Genomic DNA, 19,014 nt, shown 5'->3' with positions numbered 1-19,014 from the left:
GCTGCGAACGTGACGTGTGCGGGCCCCCGGCGCGGTAGGTGGTGGTGCTGGCGAACGTGACGAGCGTGGGCGTGCCCCGGCGCGGGCAGGTGGGGTGCTGCTACGTGACGAGCGTGCGGTTCCCCCGGCGCGGTATGTGGTGGTGCTGCGAACGTGACGAGCGGCGTCCACCCGGCGCTGAGGTGGTGTGCTGCGACGTTACGAGCGGGGCGGCCCCCGGCGCGGTAGGTGGTGGTGCTGGCGACGTGACGAGCGTCGGGCCCCCGGCGCCGGCGGTGGTGGTGCTGCGAACGTGACGAGCGTGCGGGCCCCCGGCGCGGCAGGTGGTGGTGCTTCGCAACGTGACGAGCGTGCGGCCCCGGCGCGGTAGGTGGTGGTGCTGCGAACGTGACGAGGGTGCGGCCCCCGGCGCGGTAGGTGGTGGTGCTGCGAACGTGACGAGCGTGCGGCCCCCGGCGCGGTAGGTGGTGGTGCTGCGAACGTGACGAGGCGTGAGGCCCCCGGTAGCGTGTCGGGCCCCCGGCGCGGTAGGTGGTGGTGCCTGCGAACGTGACGAGCGTGCGGCCCCCGGCGCGGTAGGTGGTGGTGCTGCGAACGTGACGAGGGTGCGGCCCCCGGCGCGGCAGGTGGTGGTGCTGCGAACGTGACGAGCGTGCGGCCCCCGGCGCGGTAGGTGGTGGTGCTGACGGGCGCACGTGACGAGCGTGCGGCCCCCGGCGCGGCAGGTGGTGGTGCTGACTGGCGCCAGCTCAGGACTGGGCGAGGCGCTGGCGCACCGACTGTACGCCGCCGGCTGCCGGCTCATCATCATGGCCAGGAGCGTCGACCAGCTGGACAGGGTGCGCCAAGACGTCATGCTCGCCCACCAGGTCAGCGACCGTGCCGCTCGCCACACTCATGCGAGAGTGACGCGCAGCGCTGGGATGACGGGCGGGGAAGGGGAGCTGCTCGCCGCACTCACGCGCGCGTGACACGCGGCGCTGTGATGACAGGGACGGGGGAGGGGGGAAGGGAAGTGCTTTGTGCGGTAAGTGCTTTGGTAAAGAAAGTGCTGCGAGAAGGTAAGTGCTTTGTAAGTGCGCTGTGGCAAAGAAGTACCACTTGCATGCTGTTGAAGCTCTTATTGCACTCGTGCTGCGAGAGGATGTTTCGAGCTTTTGCGAAACCAGTGATAATGATGATACCCAAATGAAGCGTTCTGTGCTGCTACTGGGAGACGCCGCCAACATCTGGTCTTTTAGGTAACGTTTTCTGTACCAATTTCGTAAGGTACGCACCCCCACATGCTGGCGTCCGTTCCCTTGACAGCAGGTGTCTTATGACGTCATACGCGTATGATGGTTTGGTTTTAGCAGGTCAGCAGGTATCGCATGTGTATATCGTCATAACACACGCCATCAGTGACGTAAGCAGAGCAGGCCTGGATCACGATCTGGACGCCTGTTCTCGGACCTGCCTCAGCGGGAGCTGGTGTACCCGCCGGTGGTGCTGCCGCTGGACTTGTCCGACTCGGACGGCGTGAGGGCGGCCGTCGGCAAGGCTCTGCGCGTGTTTGGCCGTGTGGATGTGCTCATCAACAACGCCGGCGTCAGCTATAGGTGAGCGACGCACCGTACGCTGTTTGGCGGTGACAACGGGCAGACTGACGTGCGGCGATACAGACGGATGCTACGGTAATGCTCTTATTCGTTATGGAAATGCATTGGTTACACTTATCGTGTATATTTTGTATTCCTTTATAAAAACTTCATGTGAGCAGCTGATGTGGCGATTTCCGGTCGGGTTTCGTCAAGAGGCTTGCGCTAATCACCAGGCCGTAATTTGATCAGCATCGCTGTGTTTCTCCGAGTAGCCGCGTTCCTTAGCTGGAACATGTCTAGACAGTGGTTGCCTCCGACGTGGCGGTACATTACCGTAACTTCTCGGCGGGAGTCTTAGCTTTTGCAGACCTACGAATCTCATCGGGCTTATGGTGCATCGAGACCTGTGGTGCTGTCATTGGGGTCACATCGCAGGATGGTCTTCTTCATTTTACCAGACTGGTATTGGTCTCGCACATCAGGCGCAGCCCGTGCGAAGCGCTGCTGATTGGCCGTCCGTCTCTGACGTCACGCCGTAGCATTTGTCAGACGCTGGTGATTGGCTGTCTGTCTCTGACGTCACGCCGTATCACGTGCACTGCGCTGGTGATTGGCTGACCGTCCTTTACGTCACGCGACAGGGGAGAGGCACTGCACACCGAACTTGAGGTGGACGCTCGCCTGATGCAGGTCAACTACCTCGGCCAGCTGGCCGCCATCAAGACAGTGCTGCCCTCTATGGTGGAGCAGCGCAGCGGTCAGATCGTGTGCGTCAGTTCGGTCCAGGGACGCCTCGCGCTGCCCTACAGGTACAGAATGAGGCCCCTACAGGGGATCGCCATGCCCTACAGGTGCGGCGGCCGCCAGCCGGTGGGTTAATGCTGCATTTTCTAAGGCGTCAGAGACAGCCTTGCTTTGATGCGTTTGGCGAGGGATACATGTGCTTGTGAACATTTTGAGGTATTGGATGGTTTGCATTCGGCCGGAACAAAGTGCAGGTAGTGTCCACTGTGGTAAGATGTTTGGTTGTTTATTATCTAGGCCACAACATGCGTTACCTACGCACCAGCATTTTATTTTACCCGCAACGTTCAATGCACCATCTGCAGGTCTGTACTCACATGACATTTTTGTCTGTAGACCCTGTCAACCCCTGAAATTGACGAAGCCGCTGTCCGCTGCTGCTGTCCTCTCTTTAACAATGTACAGCAGCTGGGAGCCTGCCCCAGCCTGGTGGCGGCAGGGTGCTGAGTGTCTGGTACCTGATCTCCCCATCCTCCGCCCGGCGTCCGCTCCGGTCCGTCCCTGACGCTGCCTCCGTCCCTTACGCCGCCTCCGTCCCTGATGTCATCTCCGCCATCTCCGTCTCCGCGCCCCGCCAGTGACCGCGTGTCCCTCCGCCAGGTCGGCGTACGCCGCCTCCAAGCACGCGCTGCAGGCGTTCTGCGACTGTCTGCGCGCCGAGGTGGCCGACCACAACGTGCACGTGACGGTGGTGTCGCCTGGTTACATCCGCACCAGCCTGTCACTCAACGCGCTGACCGGCAGCGGCGCTGCCCACGGCAGTGAGTCAGCGGGCTGGGCACACCGGGCACGGCCGGGGCCGTCCGCCGGCCACCCGCTGCTGGATGATACGCGGTTCTCTTGGCATTGGGAGGGGCGGGAGTAGAGATGTAGTCTCGGATCCAGGTGTGTGGCGGTGGGCTAGATGATTCCAACTTTGGCAGGAAAGTGGACTTAATTTGATGGGAAGCCTGTCTTTGAGGTATTTTTGAGGCAGGTTTAAAGGGAGTGTTCCAAATTTGTGTGGGGTTTTGAACTGAGAGTCATTTTGAAGGCCTTTCGGTGCTATTCACAATCCTGCCTTTCTTAAGACCCAAGGCATTCTAGTCTCTGAGCTACACGCCCGCGAAATTGGGGAAAGGTACTGAGGTATATATAAAGGTAAAGTAAGGTATATAAAGGTATATAAGGAAAGGAAAGGGAGGGTATTTTAAAGCCACCCTGGCGCTCATGACGTCACAATAACGTCATCCAAATCCTGTCATTCCATTAACCATGCGGCGACCAAGGCTAAACAAAATATGGTGGTCAAGGCTTTCATATCTGGCGTTCGTGGGCGCGATTTCCAGACGTAACGGCTGTCAATTGGCTCTCATTCTCTCATTCAGTGTTATGCAAATTACGATGACATTATCAGACCACGAGGCATTGGGGAGCATATTTACTAAACGGAGAATTGTCCTGTCTAGAGCAAAGCCAGCTTGTGTCATTATATGCGATGCTTGCTTCAGTATGACTGAAATGGCTGATCAGCTCTGCGCGCGCCAGTGTTCGGTGCACTCCTTGAAAGAGATCCCGTGGCGCTGACTGGACACGTGGCCGCCCACGCAGAGCTGGACGCCACGACGGCAGCCGGCCTGGAGCCGGACGCGGCCGCGCGCCGCCTGGTGGCAGCGCTGGTGGCGCGCCGGCATGAGACGCTGCTGGCGCCGCTGCGCGACCGGCTGGCCGTGCTGCTGCGCGCTCTGCTGCCGTCCGTCTTCTTCCTGCTAATGCGGCTGCGAGCCCGGGCCGGCACCGGCAGACCCAGCTGATGACTGACAGACGGACCGGGCTCACCTGGCCTGTGTCGCTCAGTCCAGCAGGCGGCTACCGCGGGTCAGAACAGTCAGCAAGCGTTTACCCACTTCAGGGCGGTCAGGAGGCGGTTACCCCGGGTCAGGGCGGTCAGCAGGCGTTTACCCCGGGTCAGGGCGGTCAGGAGGCGGTTACCCCGGGTCAGGGCGGTCAGCAGGCGTTTACCCCGGGTCAGGGCGGTCAGGAGGCGTTTACCCCGGGTCAGGGCGGTCAGGAGGCGTTTACCCTGGGTCGGGGTGGTCAGGAGGCGTTTACCCCGGGTCAGGGCGGTCAGGAGGCGTTTACCCCGGGTCAGGCCGGTCAGGAGGCGTTTACCCCGGGTCAGGGCGGTCAGGAGGCGGTTTCCCCGGGTCAGGGCGGTCAGGAGGCGGTTTCCCCGGGTCAGGGCGGTCGGCAGGCGTTTACCCCGGGTCAGGCGGTCAGGAGGCGTTTACCCCGGGTCAGGGCGGTCGGCAGGCGTTTACCCCGGGTCAGGGCGGTCAGGAGGCGTTTACCTCGGGTCAGGGCGGTCAGGAGGCGTTTACCCTGGGTCGGGGTGGTCAGGAGGCGTTTACCCCGGGTCAGGGCGGTCAGGAGGCGTTTACCCCGGGTCAGGCCGGTCAGGAGGCGTTTACCCCGGGTCAGGGCGGTCAGGAGGCGGTTGCCCCGGGTCAGGGCGGTCAGGAGGCGGTTTCCCCGGGTCAGGGCGGTCGGCAGGCGTTTACCCCGGGTCAGGGCGGTCAGGAGGCGTTTACCCCGGGTCAGGGCGGTCGGCAGGCGTTTACCCCGGGTCAGGCCGGTCAGGAGGCGTTTACCCCGGGTCAGGGCGGTCAGGAGGCGTTTACCCGGGTCAGGGCGGTCAGCAGGCGTTTACCCCGGGTCAGGGCGGTCAGGAGGCGTTTTACCCCGGGTCAGGGCGGTCAGGAGGCGTTTACCTCGGGTCAGGGCGGTCAGGAGGCGTTTACCCCGGGTCAGGGCGGTCAGCAGGCGTTTACCTCGGGTCAGGGCGGTCAGCAGGATTTACATCAGGTCCGGCTGCTGATGGGCCCAGGTCCAGCTTAATGCTGGATTTCTGAAGTCGGCAAACCTTGGGGATGCAAAGTGGGATGCATACTGGTTCCATATTCTAGTCATGCGTACGTAGGGTGATGTGCTATGGACTGTGGGCAATGTGACGCTTCGGACCCACAGCTCAAATGGATAAGGTGGAACTCAGTTCGAGTACCGGATTCGTTGCCCACTCAGGCGATGAACGTCCTTGGGTTGCCTGGTAAATTGCAACCAAGTAACCGCCGCGCATAGTCCACAATGAGCACCGAATGCCGGACTTCAGCAGGCCCGTCCCCACATTAGCGGTCCCATGAGTACAGTCGCGTGCTGTTAATATTCGCTGGGAGTGTAATTGCCAGGGGCTCGCGCGTGGGATAGTCTCTAGTGAGCCTTCCTCGTGCTCATGTGTACGAGGACCTCACTCTCGCCAGTTTGCAACGTTCACTGCTGCTGCTGCTCCACCAGACTTGATTTATGTTGTTCGTTTGCTTATTTATTCAAGGTCGTCACTGGCTCCCCTCTCCCCGCTAATTCTCATCAGCCGGCTGGGCCCTGTACGGCACTGCGTTCCAGCTAGGGAGTTGATGCTCTGATGTCCGTCCGGCACCCATGTGCTCACCTTAGGTGGTTACGCATTGCGTTGTATGAGCTACTATTTTTTTTCTTCAGTTGGTTGGGCCGTAGCGATGGCGCAGGTATCTGCCGCGCAGCTGTTATGTTGTTTTGCCTCCGTACCTCACATGGAAATGCATATTTTCTTGAATAAATGTTTATCTCGCTTCCTTCGGCTAGCCTCCGCGCGTTCACCATGCGACGTGTTTCACATTCGAAGCGTGGTGCGGGCTAAGGTGTCGGAGCTGAAAAACGAGACCTCGCGCCATGGGCCTCCCTTACAGACGAGTAGCGGTGCATTTCGTGAGTGGCATCCTACGGACGTTGGCCAGACTTGAATCAGCATCCTACACGGCACGCCTGAAACGCAGGAAGTTGCAAGGACATGCGATGCATGCGAGAAGAAAACACGCCGAAACACACTGCAAACATACTGTCACCTGAAAACGTAAAGCAAGCTTCTGATGAGACTAAACACAACCCTGTACGTTACTACACACACAACCTGTTTGCCGGGCAGCTTACTCTGCTGGCGCCTCGCGTCGTACCCAATGGCACAAGTCACAAGCTCGGAATGTCAAGAGCAGTGGAAGGAAGCGAGACGCCTGCTGTACACGTGCCATAGGACACACTTCGCACATCCGGTCGCTCGTCCACTGCCGCCGACGACATAGGCGGAACCCCGACGGCACGGCGTCCGACTACGGGTCGCGCTACAACGTGCACGACCGCGACCGGCGCGGGGCAAACTCGGATCGCTACCCGACAAAGCGGAGAAATGCTAACATGACACGTGGCAGACGCGGAACATAACCGCACACAGATGAGAACAACGCAGAACAAACACGAGAGGGTTCGGAACGGTCACAAGTGGCACATTTGTACGAGCAACATAAGATGGAGCAGCCGAAGACGAAACACAAATACAAAATGACTGGAGGAGGAGCATGGACCGACGGTCCAGCCATACATTTGTAACGACTGTTGAAATAAGGCTTGCCGTAGCTTTAAGAGGCCGCGGAGCGAGCCGCTTTCGTAACTCAAGGTGCGTTCACCTACGGTCAAGGCGGCAAGTGCAGCACAAGAAGCCAAGTCAGCCCGACTGTCATAGCAAGCAGTTTGACCTGTCAATGACACCAAATCTACATTTCCCCGAGCCGCGGGGGACGTAACTCGACTTAGACGTATGACTACGTAACAGTTCAGACCCTGACTAATTCGACAATCACACCGGCATTTCCGCGTCGTCACACCCTCTTTCTGGCAGACTACAAGACGTCCCACGCTGCACGCACGACCGAGGGACGGCTCCGGGCCGAGCAACACCGGAGAACACTGAGGGGACAGCTGGCGGCACCCCCAGCAGGCTGACGAGCCGCCGAGCGCGGCCGAACGCCGGCTGGTGCGCTGGGAGGCGCCGCGCACCGCGGACGTCACAGCCCGGGCTGGCAGACGGCACCCGAGCGCGAGGGGTGCGGCACGGCGCGGCAGCTCCAGCCGGGTCGGCCAGTCCTGCTGCGTCCGCCGCCGTCCAGCCCGCGGGAAGTCTTGTTCACGGCAGACGCGTTGCAAACCGCCAAACCAACGGCACGCGCAATCCACGGCTCAACCGCAAGCCAAGTCCAGACGCACCGCCATCTAGTTTACGAACTGCTCTCTACACAGACTCCGGCGTCACGGTCACGCACGAGCTCCGAGCCGAGACCCCGGCATCATACGGAAGCACTCCCTCAGATTCACGTACGAGCTCTGCGCCGAGACCCTGGCGTCACACGGAGGCGCACACTCACAGTCACGCACGAGCTCCGCGCCGACACCGCGGTGTCACACGGAGGCGCACCTCCGCAGTCACGCACGAGCTCTGCGTCGAGACTCCGTCGTCACAGAGGGGCGCACCCTCAGCCACGCACGAGCTCTGCGCTGCGCTCACAGATCACAGGGCGACTGCGCGGCTGGCGGCGGTGGCGGCGGCGGCGGCGCGTTCTCCTTGCCGGCCGGCCAGCGGCGGCGGCTCCAGAGGGCGCGGGCCGCCGCCTGCAGGCTGGGCCGCCGGCTGACGGCCGCCGGCGTCACCGCGTAGCGCCGGTGCGGCGGCTCGAACCGACTGCGCAGCACCGAGAACTTGCGCCGCGGGCTGGCGGCGGCCGGCGGCGACACGGCCGCCAGAGGGCTGCGCTGCGGGCCCGGCTGCCTCTGGGCTTCAGGGTTGACTCGCCGCGGCTCGGAATCGACCCGTCGGTGGTCTTGTTTGACGTGGTGCAAGTCTACGTCTCGCTGAGGTCCGGACCGGACCAGCTGTGTCTCGCGCCACTCAGCGGGATCAAGAGGCGCCCCGTTTGTCGCCTCGCGGCGCGCCTGCGTCTGCGCAAGGGGTCGCCGCGACGCGCCCCTGCTGCCGGCGACAGCACGCCTGCCACCCGGCCGCGCGTAAATGGCCACTGGCGGCGAGCGCGGGGACTCGTAGTCTGCGGCGCCGCCGTCGGGTGGCGCCACCAGCACGGCTGGGTCCAGGCTGGTGTTGAGCCGCCGCCGGCCGCCGCCCTCGCCGCTCAGATCATCCGTCGAGCGCGACCGCCGCGACGCCTGGCGACGCGGCGGCGAACTGAACAGCGCCGACACGCCCGAGCGCTCGACGGCGTCGATCGTGGCCACGAGCAGGCTGGAGTCGCGCGTCGGCCCAGCCGCCTGGGGGCTCGCCTCGGGCACGGGCGGCGCCGGCGGCGCGTCCTCCAGGTGCGCGATCATCAGCGCCACGTTGTCGGTGTTCTCGTACGTGTGACGGCCGCCGGCCGGGCCCTCCTGGTCGGCCGGCTCCGTCGCCGAGTCGTCCAGGCGGCCGGCGCGCTCGGTGACGACGCTGTAGTTGTGCGCGCTGTCGCCCACGTCCGAGTAGGCGCGCCAGGCACGCACGCCCAGGTCTGCCCGGTGCACGTTGACGGCGATGACGTTCTCGTAGTCGGGCGGCGGCGCCGAGGTGGCCGACGTCATGCGGCTGTGGTTGGCGCAGGTGGAGTCGCCGTCGACGGCCGGCGCCGGCCGGCCCGGCGACAGCGTCACGTCACCTTCCGACACGGCGTCCAGCTGCGGGATGTCGGAGGCTCGCGGCTCCGACGCTGCGGCGCGGGACACGCGCGGTCACCCGGGGCCGGCATGGGCCGTGTCAGCTCACTTGTCATCGACAGCCGCACCGACTCACTAGCTCAGCTGTCAGGTCAACAAGACCTACCCAGGGGCTGCTCCATCACGGGTCACGTGACCCCACCAGAGGTGCAATGCGCTCATCACGGAGTAGAACAAATCATGCTTTAAGAGTGTAAGGGTCTGGACAGCGACCCAACTGCCAGATTATTGAGAGGTGGCATGGAATTACATGAAGGCCCCAATGATCATGTTCCTGTACGCGGATCCAGGAATACAAATGCAATGAAATCAACGAGTTCATGGTCAATAAACGAAAAACCCAACGCTGCGTAGTCCGCATCTTCCCCTCCAGCAATGTCCTCCCAAGCCTCTCCCCATGCGCGGCGTACCTGCGCTCGCCTCTGGCTCGTGGGCGACCGTCTGCAAAATGGCCGCCGCCGATTGGTGGCGGCGCTCAGCGGCGGCCCCGTGACCGCGCCCGGCTGGGAGGCTGGCGGCCGAGCGGGTCACGTGACCGGCGGCGGCAGCGGCGGCGGCAGCGTTCAGCAGCTCGGAGGCCGAGTGGAAGGGCTTGTCACGCGGGACCGCTGCCGCCTCCGGCTGCGGGAGTGATGTCACAGCAGCCGGCGATGACGTCACAGGGTCGGGTTGTGACGCCAGAGAGACGCCGCCGGCCGAGCGGAGGCTGCCGGGAGATGGGACAGAGTCAGGCCATACCCGGAGTGCGACCTAGCGCCGGGCCGATAACCACAGGCAAGCACCGCTCAGTTACCTGAACAGATTTACTGTTCATCACCGCCCGAAGACGTATCCGTCAGTCCCCAATTCACCTGGGACTGCGCGTAACGTGACCTACACTGTTCTGCCGCACGCATTCGTTCTGCCTTCCACGCTACGGTTCACTGAATGATTCAATGAAATGTGATGACCGCATAACGAAAAAACCGCCTTCGGTCCACTCTTCAGTGAAAGGGGAGGGATCAATGTGCTAGAAAAGTCACACAGCAGCTGCGCACAGTAGTTCAGTGGCCGGGCCAGCAGGTCAGAGGCCAGGCCAGCAGTTCCGCGGCCAGGCATGGACGGCCGGGCCAACAGTTCGGCGGCCGATGCTGGGCCCCCGGCTGGCTGCCGTACCTGGTGAGCGAGATGCGCGGGGCTGGCCGGCACTTGAGCGAGCGGAGCGTGCCTCCGTCGCCGGGCGGCGGCTGCGGTGCGTCGGGTCCCGCCCGGCGCCGCCTCCGGGTCCGGCCGGCCTCCGCCGCCGCAGCCGCCCGCGTTCGGGTGAAACAGCCGGTAGTAGAGCAGCATGACGGCGGAGCCTGCGGCGAACGACGCCGCGTGACGGCATTGACTCCTGCGTTTGGTAGCTACACTGGTAAACGATCCTGCCCGCCCATTTAGCGCCGACGCGACTGACGCCGGGCTGGGCCGTGACAGACTCGAATGTGTCGCGCTCCGGTTCTCAGCACTCTACCACACAGCTTGCGGTGGAGTGCGGAGGCCATGTCGATGGCTGTAGGGCCACCCACATGGCCACTGGCGGACATCAGGCATCGGGATACTAATACGGACATCAGAGGCAGAAGAACAGAAGAGCCGCCACCAGACAACGGAGCCGACGTGGTGGCTGCAAGTCGGGGACCAGCACCAGGCATGGCCCTTCATCAGACATCGCCAACCGGACACGCCCCTTCCCCGCTGGCTGATGTGCGGGGCGGCCTCTCTACACAGGCTGCTCATGATTACATGGCATGACTGCACAGCCGTGGTCATTTTGACGGCCGCGAGGCTCGCTCCCGCGCTCCATAACTGGCCGTGCGACCCGCTCCCGCGCCCCACAACTGACCGCGAGGCCCGCTCCCGCGCCCCATAGCTGGCCACGAGGCCCGCTCCCGCGCCCCATAGCTGGCCGCACGGTCCGCTCCCGCGCCCCATAGCTGGCCACGAGGCCCGCTCCCGCGCCCCATAGCTGGCCGCACGGTCCGCTCCCGTGCCCCATAGCTGGCCACGAGGCTCGCTCCCGCGCCCCATAACTGGCCACGAGGTCCGCTCCCGCGCCCGACGGCGAGCCGCTGGTGAGCGCGCCGCGGCCTCGTCGGCTTGTGAAAGGACGGCCGTCTCTGTCCAGCGCCACGGGCCGCGCCAGTCAGGGCAAGGCGGTGCCATCAGTCACACCGCGCCAGTTAACAGTGGGCACGCACCGCATCCACCACGGCGACCGGCTGGCCGCCCGGGCAGCAGCGACCGTGGCGTGAGGGCTGGGACAACACAGACCGAACCTGCACAGCAACCTCGCACGGACTGCAGCCACACGCAGCCGGCCACGGACGTACCCAGGACGGTGCCGGCGGGGATGTTCACCAGCAGCGCCAAGTACAGCCAGTCGCCGGGGCGCGGCCAGTAGAAGAAGAAGAGCATCGCCAGGACGCCGTTCTCGGCGAACGTCAGCGCGTAGAAGGCAAGCATGCGCCAGCGGGCCGGCGTCTCCTGGCGGCGGGCGGCGGAACCATCAGACGCTCCGGCAGAGCGCACTCGGAGCGGGTGTCGGCTCGACGGGCGTGCTGCGACGGAACGCACTGCCGCGCCGCCGTGTGGTGAGGACGCCTAGCGCGGCTCGTCACGCAGCTGACTGACGTCATCAGCAGCGGGCACACGGCTGATGCAGGTACAGATCCACCGCAAGGGAGTGCATCATCCACGGGGAGTGCGCATGAAACACAGCGGAAACAGATCAGCTTGGAGCACATCAACGCAGCACTCACATACGCGCCGTCCACTATGAGCCACCGACAGTGAATGAGAAAGGGGCCTGCTCCCCGGAGATCGCCCAAAAATAATCATCTGATACTACGTAGGACGAACTTAAATTAGCTGTACATTCACTTGTGTATGTCATGCTAAGCGACCTAAGGACTACAAAGTTCTCAAGCTTTTTGGTCTCCAAATTCACTGTTACTAATTTCGGCAAAACAAACCGCAACATCGAGACAAAACACGACCAAATCAAGACGCGGCTAGATCAGTCACCACGTCCACGGCGTGTGAAGCGTCTTCCATGGTTACCGAGCATGGCTACCGGCCCCTGGTCTGTTCGCCAGCGGTCCGCAGTGTGGGAGCGTCGTGCCGGACCCAATCCGAGCGACGCCACCGGCAGACTCGACTCCGGGCCACCGGCCGTCCACCGCCAACCCTGGCTTCGGCTCACCCGCTGGGAAACGGAGTGGCATGCGGCTCGTTCTGGTGAGCAGGAAGCACGTGCCAAGCGTTAGCCGGTGCCACGGGGCGCGAGGCCGCAGTCTGCCCATGCTTAGGGTGGCTCACATGATGAGAAGACGCAGGCCAATCACCAGACCGCAGACACGACCGCCGGACACCGGCCATCGAGGCAGCCAGCGGCGAGCATCGCTGCTGCACTCACTCCCCTATCGAGGTGCCACGTTCGGGGCGGGGCATGCGCATGTGACGTGGCTGCCGCGCAGGCACGGCTCTCCGAAACACTAGCCTAAAGAGGAGGGTCGTTTTTTACGTGCAACATTCTGCAGTGACCAGGTGTCGGCGCGCATGCAAAACGGGTTATATCAACGTTAGAAAAGTTGACAGCCGACAAGACCGCATCGACACAACTGCATGCATTCATCATGTCGACGTCCGATCATGCCACCCCATCCCCTGCCATTCCCACCCACCCCATCAGCACCCCACGGAGCGCAGACCCACCACCTCTCCGCACAGCACCCATCCGCCCACCTTGACGTTGAAGAAGGAGAAGCAGTAGATGGCGCCGACGACGGTGTTGAAGAGTCGCTCCTCGGCGGGCGTGGGGAAGAGGTCGGTGCGCTGGGCCAGCACCCAGCCGGTCATCAGCAGCCAGCGGACGGCCAGCAGCAGCAGCACCCAGCCGGAGTACAGCAGCGAGAACGCCAGCAGAGCGGACGTGCGCGCCAGCAGGAGACACAGGCGCCAGAGCAGCTGCCGGAGGCGCGGCGGGACGGCGGCGTGAGGCAGACGACGCCGCTGAGCCGGCGGGAGGCGGGAGCGGGCGCTCAGCAGCCACCTCGGCCGCCACACCGAGTGCCGGCAACACGGCCGGCGAGCCGTTGTGACGGGCACGCCCAACACGACATAACAGAGATGACAACGGTTCAGTGTGGCCGGGCGTTCTAACACGCGCTTGGTCGACAGCGCCAATCAGTCCATCACTGCACAGAAGCAAATCCCGCTCGTGATATGGTCTGACACGCAGCACGCCACTGGGGCACCGAATCAAGGCGACCGCCGCTCACCCAGGGCGGCTGAGGGCCCACGTACCTGCAAGGTGGCAGACGGCCTCATACTGAGCGGCCCACGTACCTGCAGGGCAGGCGGCCTCATACTGAGCGGCCCACCCTGCAGGGTGGCAGACGGCATCATACTGAGCGGCCCACACCTGCAGGGTGGCAGGCGGCCTCATACTGAGCGGCCCACATACCTGCAGGGTGGCAGACGGCATCATGCTTGGTGGCCCACAAACCTGCAGGGTGGCAGGCGGCCTCATACTGAGCGGCCCACGTACCTGCAGGGTGGCAGACGGCCTCATACTGAGCGGCCCACGTACCTGCAGGGTGGCAGACGGCCTCATATGAGCGGCCCACGTACCTGCAGGGTGGCAGGACGGCCTCATACTGAGCGGCCCACGTACCTGCAGGGTGGCAGACGGCCCATACTGAGCGGCCCACGTACCTGCAGGGTGGCAGACGGCCCATACTGAGCGGCCCACGTACCTGCAGGGTGGCAGACGGCATCATATGAGCGGCCACGTACCTGCAGGGTGGCAGACGCCCATACTGAGCGGCCCACGTACCTGCAGGGTGGCAGACGGCCTCATACTGAGCGGCCCACGTACCTGCAGGGTGGCAGGCGGCCTCATGCTGAGCGGCCCACGTACCTGCAGGGTGGCAGGCGGCCTCATGCTGAGCGGCCCTACCTGCAGGGTGGCAGCCGTCCAGCCCAGCGGCCGCTTGTCGCCCCGGGACTTGCGCATCCACTTGGCGTACGAGGCGTTGCTCCAGGCCAGCGAGAGGAGCGAGAGCGCCGCGCTGACAGCTGAAACGCGGCACCGGCGCCGTTGGTGGACGCGGAGACACGCACACCCGCGGGTCACGTACCGTGTGCGTGTCTGCGGCTGCCTGGCAGGCGTGCCTGTGTCATACTATCTCTGACAGTGCAGCTCGGGTGAGTTACAGGGAGAGCCTGTTTACGGTGTCGAGTCTTGTTGAGGATAACAGCACAGATGTCACCGGCGCAAACCGTGTATTCCGTACACATTTCACTGGCTTAGCATAAAAGACGGCGGGGATTGGCTGAAATCACGCCATAGCCAGGCAGTTACGGGAATCGATAAACAGTCTGGCATTCTGTCGCATGCCATTTAGAGGTGCCTGCAGCTCCCGCTCGAGACGCAAATCAAGGTCGTAACAATCAAAGTCGACGTCCTCCTTACTTTAGCATACGTCTCAGCTTCCATTGTATTTGAACGCGCGGAAATCTGTATCCAAGCAATCAATACGTGCGTGTGTCTAACTGGGACGAGAAAGATCAGCAGCTAGATTGGACCAGTCGTTGTCACAGAGGACGATGCTATCGCAGGAAAGCGCCGCACGCCGCACCCCAGTCAGGAAAACAGAGCACCGGCGGGAACTAGGACACACACGGTGTGATGCATTTTCCTGCTTGCGGTTAGCCACTCACACTTCTGAGGTCCCCGCTGACCCAGCCCGAGGCCGCCAATCCCGGATGAAGTAACGAGGAGGCTGGGCCCTGACCAACTGAACCAGAGCCAGCGTCCTGAATTTGGACGAGGTGCGACCGAGCAGTTGTCCCTGGCTTGCGAACTGCTCACATCACTAACTGCCTGACTATGAGATACCCGTCCCTAGAAAGGGCGACGGTGTTGACCAGGGTCTTCTTTGACAGTGCACCAGCCGCCTCCGTTCCTGACGAGTGGGCGACGGCCCTGAGGATGGTAAAGTTGAAGGGACACCAGCCGCATCCTTTCAGGACGAGGAAGAGACGGTTGACGCATGGTCCATGTTTGACAGGACCACCAGCCGCCTCTGTCCCTGGACGAGGGGTGACGACTGAGTGAGGTCCCTGTTTGATAATGCACCAGCCGCCCCGTAGCTGGACGAGGGACGACGGCTGAGCAGGGTCCCCTGTTTGACACTGCACCAGCCGCTTTCGTCCCTGAACGAGGGGCCACGGCTGAGTGAGGCCCCTGTTCCACAATGCACCGTCCGCCTTCGTCCCTGGACGATGGACGACGGAGTGGTATCCCCGACTGACCCTGCACCAGCTGCCAGCCGTCCCTGGACGAGGTGACGTAGACCTGCAGTAGCAACTGCGGCGCCGACTCCAGGTAGCTGAGGAACAGCTGCAGCATGCTGACGTCACTGCTCTGCTGCAGGTACACCTGCCGCACGTAATGACGTCACATCAGCTGATGCCGAACGCGAGCGTGGGACAACTGAAAAGCATGACAATAAACGAGAGCAGGCAATGAGTTTACATGGTGCAAATGCTGCTGTGTGCATGCAATGTTTGAATAATACTTAAAACACATACTCAACTTTGAAGGGTTGTTGCAAATGCATATATACTGTGAAAATTTATGCCAAGTTACATGCCACAAACTCTGAGTACATGAGCACAGCGCATACAGCGAGTTACATACATGACACCCTGTAATGAGAGCCTCTGCACATGTCCTGACCACGGCTCAGCGTCAGGTCGGGAGCGGACCGTTACCGAGCAGCCCACCTGCACCAGGGGGTCCACACCTCCTCACCATTGAATCGTCGTAGGACTTTGTACGGCGCATACGCCGACCATCGGAAAACTGACTCACAAGCCTGAAGACGGTGAAGGTTAGTTAGAGGATACATCACATGCGACGTAAGCACGCACCAGTGCAAGGCAGTCGCAACAGGTGGCGAGACTGCTGGTTAGCATAATGGACATGTCCCAGTATGAAAGTATAGTCACACTAAATAAAAATGGAGATACTTTTGGGAATGAATGTTTCATTCATTTAGTTCTGCCCTGTGAGATTACAACCCCAGGATTAGCAAACTACAGCCTAATCAGCTGCATTCGTAGCCATCGCGGGAGGTTACTAAAGACTTCTGGGCCCAGTGAGCATCCAGACTTTTCTCCAGAATAAGGCAACACAATGGCCTCAGATCTCACAACAGCTGACCACGACAATGAGGAGAACCACTCATCCGGGACACAGACCTAAGAAGAGGCCCAGCTGGCAGCAGTGTGCACGACCAGCAGGCTGGTGGTGGCCTCCTGTCGTGCACGTGCCAGCGGTACGAGATGACGTGCACCAGCGCCTGGGGCACCACCACGATCAGCACAGTCAGCAGGCCCCAGGTCAGGTCGCCCGAGCTCAGGTACGTGTGGATCAGCACCACGTCTGCGGCGAAAGCGGGCACCAGTCAGCGGCCGCGCCGAGCAGCTGCGGCACAGCTGGCAAGGAGGGCAGTCGAGACATTGTCAGAGACCGAGCAGCTGCAGCACAGCTGGCAAGGAGGGCAGTTGGGACATTGTCAGACCGAGCAGCTGCGGCACAGCTGGCAAGGAGGGCAGTCGGGACATTGTCAGAATGAGCCATCAATGGTCATGGTGAAAGACAGGCGCAGCAAGCAGCAGTGAAACATTTCTGCAAGAAATAAGCCAAAATATATGCAGGTGGACGAGTCTGAAGAGTTGGTGCTTGCTGACAGAATGTACCTGAAAGCATGAAAATTCGAAGCGGAAATGAAGTAGAATGAACCTATGGAGCTGAATCACGAAGAAAATGAGCCTTTCACCTTTAGTACACAAATGCTCATCATAACTTTTCAGGGATGGCAGGACCAAAATTTGAATCATATGCCAGATATTGTTTCTCAGAGCAATGGCTAGAGTTAATATCAATGGCATCAAACTTAAGAGGTGGGAGTTCTTTTACTAGGGGTGGGGTTGGGCGAGTTGTGGTAGTAATGTTGCAACAAAATTTGTGACCTTTGTCACTATTTTGATGTGCAATTTTGTCTCACATAAGGAACAAAGTTACCACTTTCGTAAGATCAGAGCCATTTGAGAAAGAGGCAGAAAGCTGATGGCAAGCAACTGTTTCTGACCATATCTGAAGTCCATCACCCCAGTTGTTCTTCCCAACTTTACCTGATAAACTTTCCAGTCAATCTATTTTTTTATGGCCAAATGGGAGTGAGGAGAAGCCAATTCATTGAGCCATATAATGATGCAGCCTGGATGCCCCAAGTGAGGCAAATATTTTGACCAGCTGTTAGCTGACCTGATGATGATGATGAGGGCAAGGAGTGTGGCATTTTAGATCTTGAAACCTGTAATGCTAGTTGCCGCAGGGTATGTATCTGCCCCAAATCATGAACAGAACAAAATACAGGGAAGACCTGCACCTGCATGCCGGATTGCATTGCATATGCATGACACTCTCAAGATATTCAGCATACCAGCCACACAGTAAAAATTCACTCTCATGTACCTTGTGAATCTGAGTGGTTTGTGTCATACCATAGCAACCAATGTCAGCATGTAGAGATTACATGTTTCAGGGCACACATAAATAATCCCCAGAAATTAAAGCGAAATGACTTTCAAAATTCCTGCACAATTTGGTCGGACTTGAGTTTGGCACACAAAAGCACAACAACACACTGCTTCACCACACCAGTGTCACATAGGCATCCAGTGTGGTGCATGGATGTTTCACAGACTGGTATGCATGTGCCTACATGCTGTTGTTTGTTGGATGTTATATCACACTACAAGCATAAATGGCATCAAGATGCCTAGGCTATCTTTGGGATTCTTAAAACAAAAAACATCAGATACACTTACCAATTATCTTATTGAAAATGTATGCCCCTATTGAAAGAATAAGAAATGCTTGATCCCAGTTATTAAAGGTGACTTGTGGTCTTTTGTCTTCCTCCTCACGTTGCTTCTTTTTGTCCACAATTTCCATGTCATTAAATTCACTTCAATTTCATACACCGGTGCCTTTTCATCGCCACTTAATCCACAAACGCGCAACCGCGCTAAAGCTCTATTCTATGCCACTGTAACTTTTGTTGTCAGAATCCACGCACAAAACCACCGCACTCACGACCCTTATCATAAAGGCGTCCACCTTATCCAGGACACAAGGCACAGAATTTTGCAGAAAACTGCAGCCCTCGCAAAAAACGGTGACCACAATTCCTATGGTTCTTCGCGAATAGTTTGCAACCAAACGAAGTGCGTCACCAATGCCGAAATATTTGAGCTATGCGCCGTTTTCCCTGCTTCTTCTTTGTAAGGGCTACCCCAAGAGGAGCGTAGCGGTTTTCGTTGGACGACTCAACGCCCTCACTGCGCCAGCCTGGGGCCGGAGCAACGCCGTTGGCACGACTCGTGTCCAACTCCAGCTGAGTAAAGCAAGCACTGACTAACTCACGGCAGGCAGAGTTGAATCCTGCTCTGATTTTACTCCGAGTTTTAGAGACTCGTACTGCGAGCATACTCTACTCCCTCACCTGACCCCGGCCCGTCCAGGAATACATAGTCTATGATTGCAGCCCAAGAAACTACACCAACCGCCTCAAGAAAATTTGGCCAATTGCATGGCGTATTCAGAGGGATTTGATTCAAATCGTCCATTGGCATTGATGTAGAACAATGGCTACCAGTTGGATCCCTGCAGAAGTCTACGGTGACCACTCCGGCACTTCAGGGTATACACCTTACCTTACCTTACCTTATGGTGATCGGGAATTGTAAAAGACCACTAGGCCTGTAGGTCCCGGTCTCGTCAGGTTCCCAGTCCGGTAACCAAACAGTCTCAAATTATGAGAAGATTCAGTGTGGGACGTCGTACATGATGTCAGCCAGTGCGTATCAAGCCTAGACTTAAACTTCAACGAAGGTCGACGACACGACTGGGTGTGGGAGATTGTTCCAGTCG

At 60.3% G+C, this 19,014-nt stretch overlaps 3 protein-coding genes across 3 annotated transcripts in view; 1 reads left to right on the top strand and 2 right to left on the bottom strand.

The window, feature by feature from the left end:
- Nucleotides 1-4,524, top strand: part of LOC119113606 (dehydrogenase/reductase SDR family protein 7-like) — a 5,748-nt gene extending 1,224 nt beyond the window's left edge. Inside the window, exons 2-7 of the mRNA XM_037237896.1 lie at nucleotides 39-89; nucleotides 726-869; nucleotides 1,462-1,598; nucleotides 2,222-2,389; nucleotides 2,985-3,145; nucleotides 3,975-4,524. Of these exons, the coding sequence (XP_037093791.1) occupies nucleotides 39-89; nucleotides 726-869; nucleotides 1,462-1,598; nucleotides 2,222-2,389; nucleotides 2,985-3,145; nucleotides 3,975-4,177 (864 nt within the window). The 3' untranslated portion in view covers nucleotides 4,178-4,524. The remainder of the gene's footprint in view (nucleotides 1-38; nucleotides 90-725; nucleotides 870-1,461; nucleotides 1,599-2,221; nucleotides 2,390-2,984; nucleotides 3,146-3,974) is intronic.
- A 3,017-nt stretch (nucleotides 4,525-7,541) lies between these two features.
- LOC119113605 (uncharacterized) lies at nucleotides 7,542-9,450 on the bottom strand. The gene is made up of 3 exons (XM_037237895.1): nucleotides 9,392-9,450; nucleotides 8,272-8,974; nucleotides 7,542-7,623 (listed from the first exon to the last, which is right to left on the bottom strand). Exons 2-3 carry the CDS (start codon nucleotides 8,847-8,849, stop codon nucleotides 7,542-7,544), a joined length of 660 nt encoding a protein of 219 aa, XP_037093790.1. The 5' UTR covers nucleotides 8,850-8,974; nucleotides 9,392-9,450.
- Nucleotides 9,451-9,637: 187 nt separating this feature from the next.
- LOC119113603 (XK-related protein 6-like) lies at nucleotides 9,638-15,890 on the bottom strand. Its single transcript, XM_037237894.1, has 7 exons — nucleotides 15,826-15,890; nucleotides 15,324-15,450; nucleotides 13,966-14,084; nucleotides 12,750-12,971; nucleotides 11,336-11,489; nucleotides 10,256-10,321; nucleotides 9,638-9,687 (listed from the first exon to the last, which is right to left on the bottom strand). The coding sequence occupies exons 1-7, from the start codon at nucleotides 15,856-15,858 to the stop codon at nucleotides 9,638-9,640; spliced, it is 771 nt and encodes a 256-aa protein (XP_037093789.1). The 5' UTR covers nucleotides 15,859-15,890.
- Between the last annotated feature and the right edge of the window lie 3,124 nt (nucleotides 15,891-19,014).

This window comes from Pollicipes pollicipes, unplaced genomic scaffold (assembly GCF_011947565.3).
Source record: "Pollicipes pollicipes isolate AB1234 unplaced genomic scaffold, Ppol_2.1 Scaffold_7262;HRSCAF=8765_pilon_pilon_pilon, whole genome shotgun sequence".
In the NCBI taxonomy this organism is placed as follows: Eukaryota; Metazoa; Arthropoda; class Thecostraca; order Pollicipedomorpha; family Pollicipedidae; genus Pollicipes; species Pollicipes pollicipes.
This window is presented reverse-complemented; position numbering and strand designations above follow the sequence as displayed.

Coding starts and splice junctions, on each gene's coding strand:
- LOC119113605 (XM_037237895.1), bottom strand. CDS start 8,849: ATGACGTCGGCCACCTCGGCGCCGCCGCCCGACTACGAGAACGTCATC. Junction 7,624..8,271: donor TACGCGCGGCCGGGTGGCAG/GCGTGCTGTCGC, acceptor GTGTGACGCCAG/GGTCTCGGCGCAGAGCTCGT.
- LOC119113603 (XM_037237894.1), bottom strand. CDS start 15,858: ATGCGCCGTACAAAGTCCTACGACGATTCAATG. Junction 14,085..15,323: donor CGGCTGGCAGCTGGTGCAGG/GTCAGTCGGGGA, acceptor GCCGCGTTTCAG/CTGTCAGCGCGGCGCTCTCG. Junction 12,972..13,965: donor GGACGGCTGCCACCCTGCAG/GTAGGGCCGCTC, acceptor CGCCTCCGGCAG/CTGCTCTGGCGCCTGTGTCT.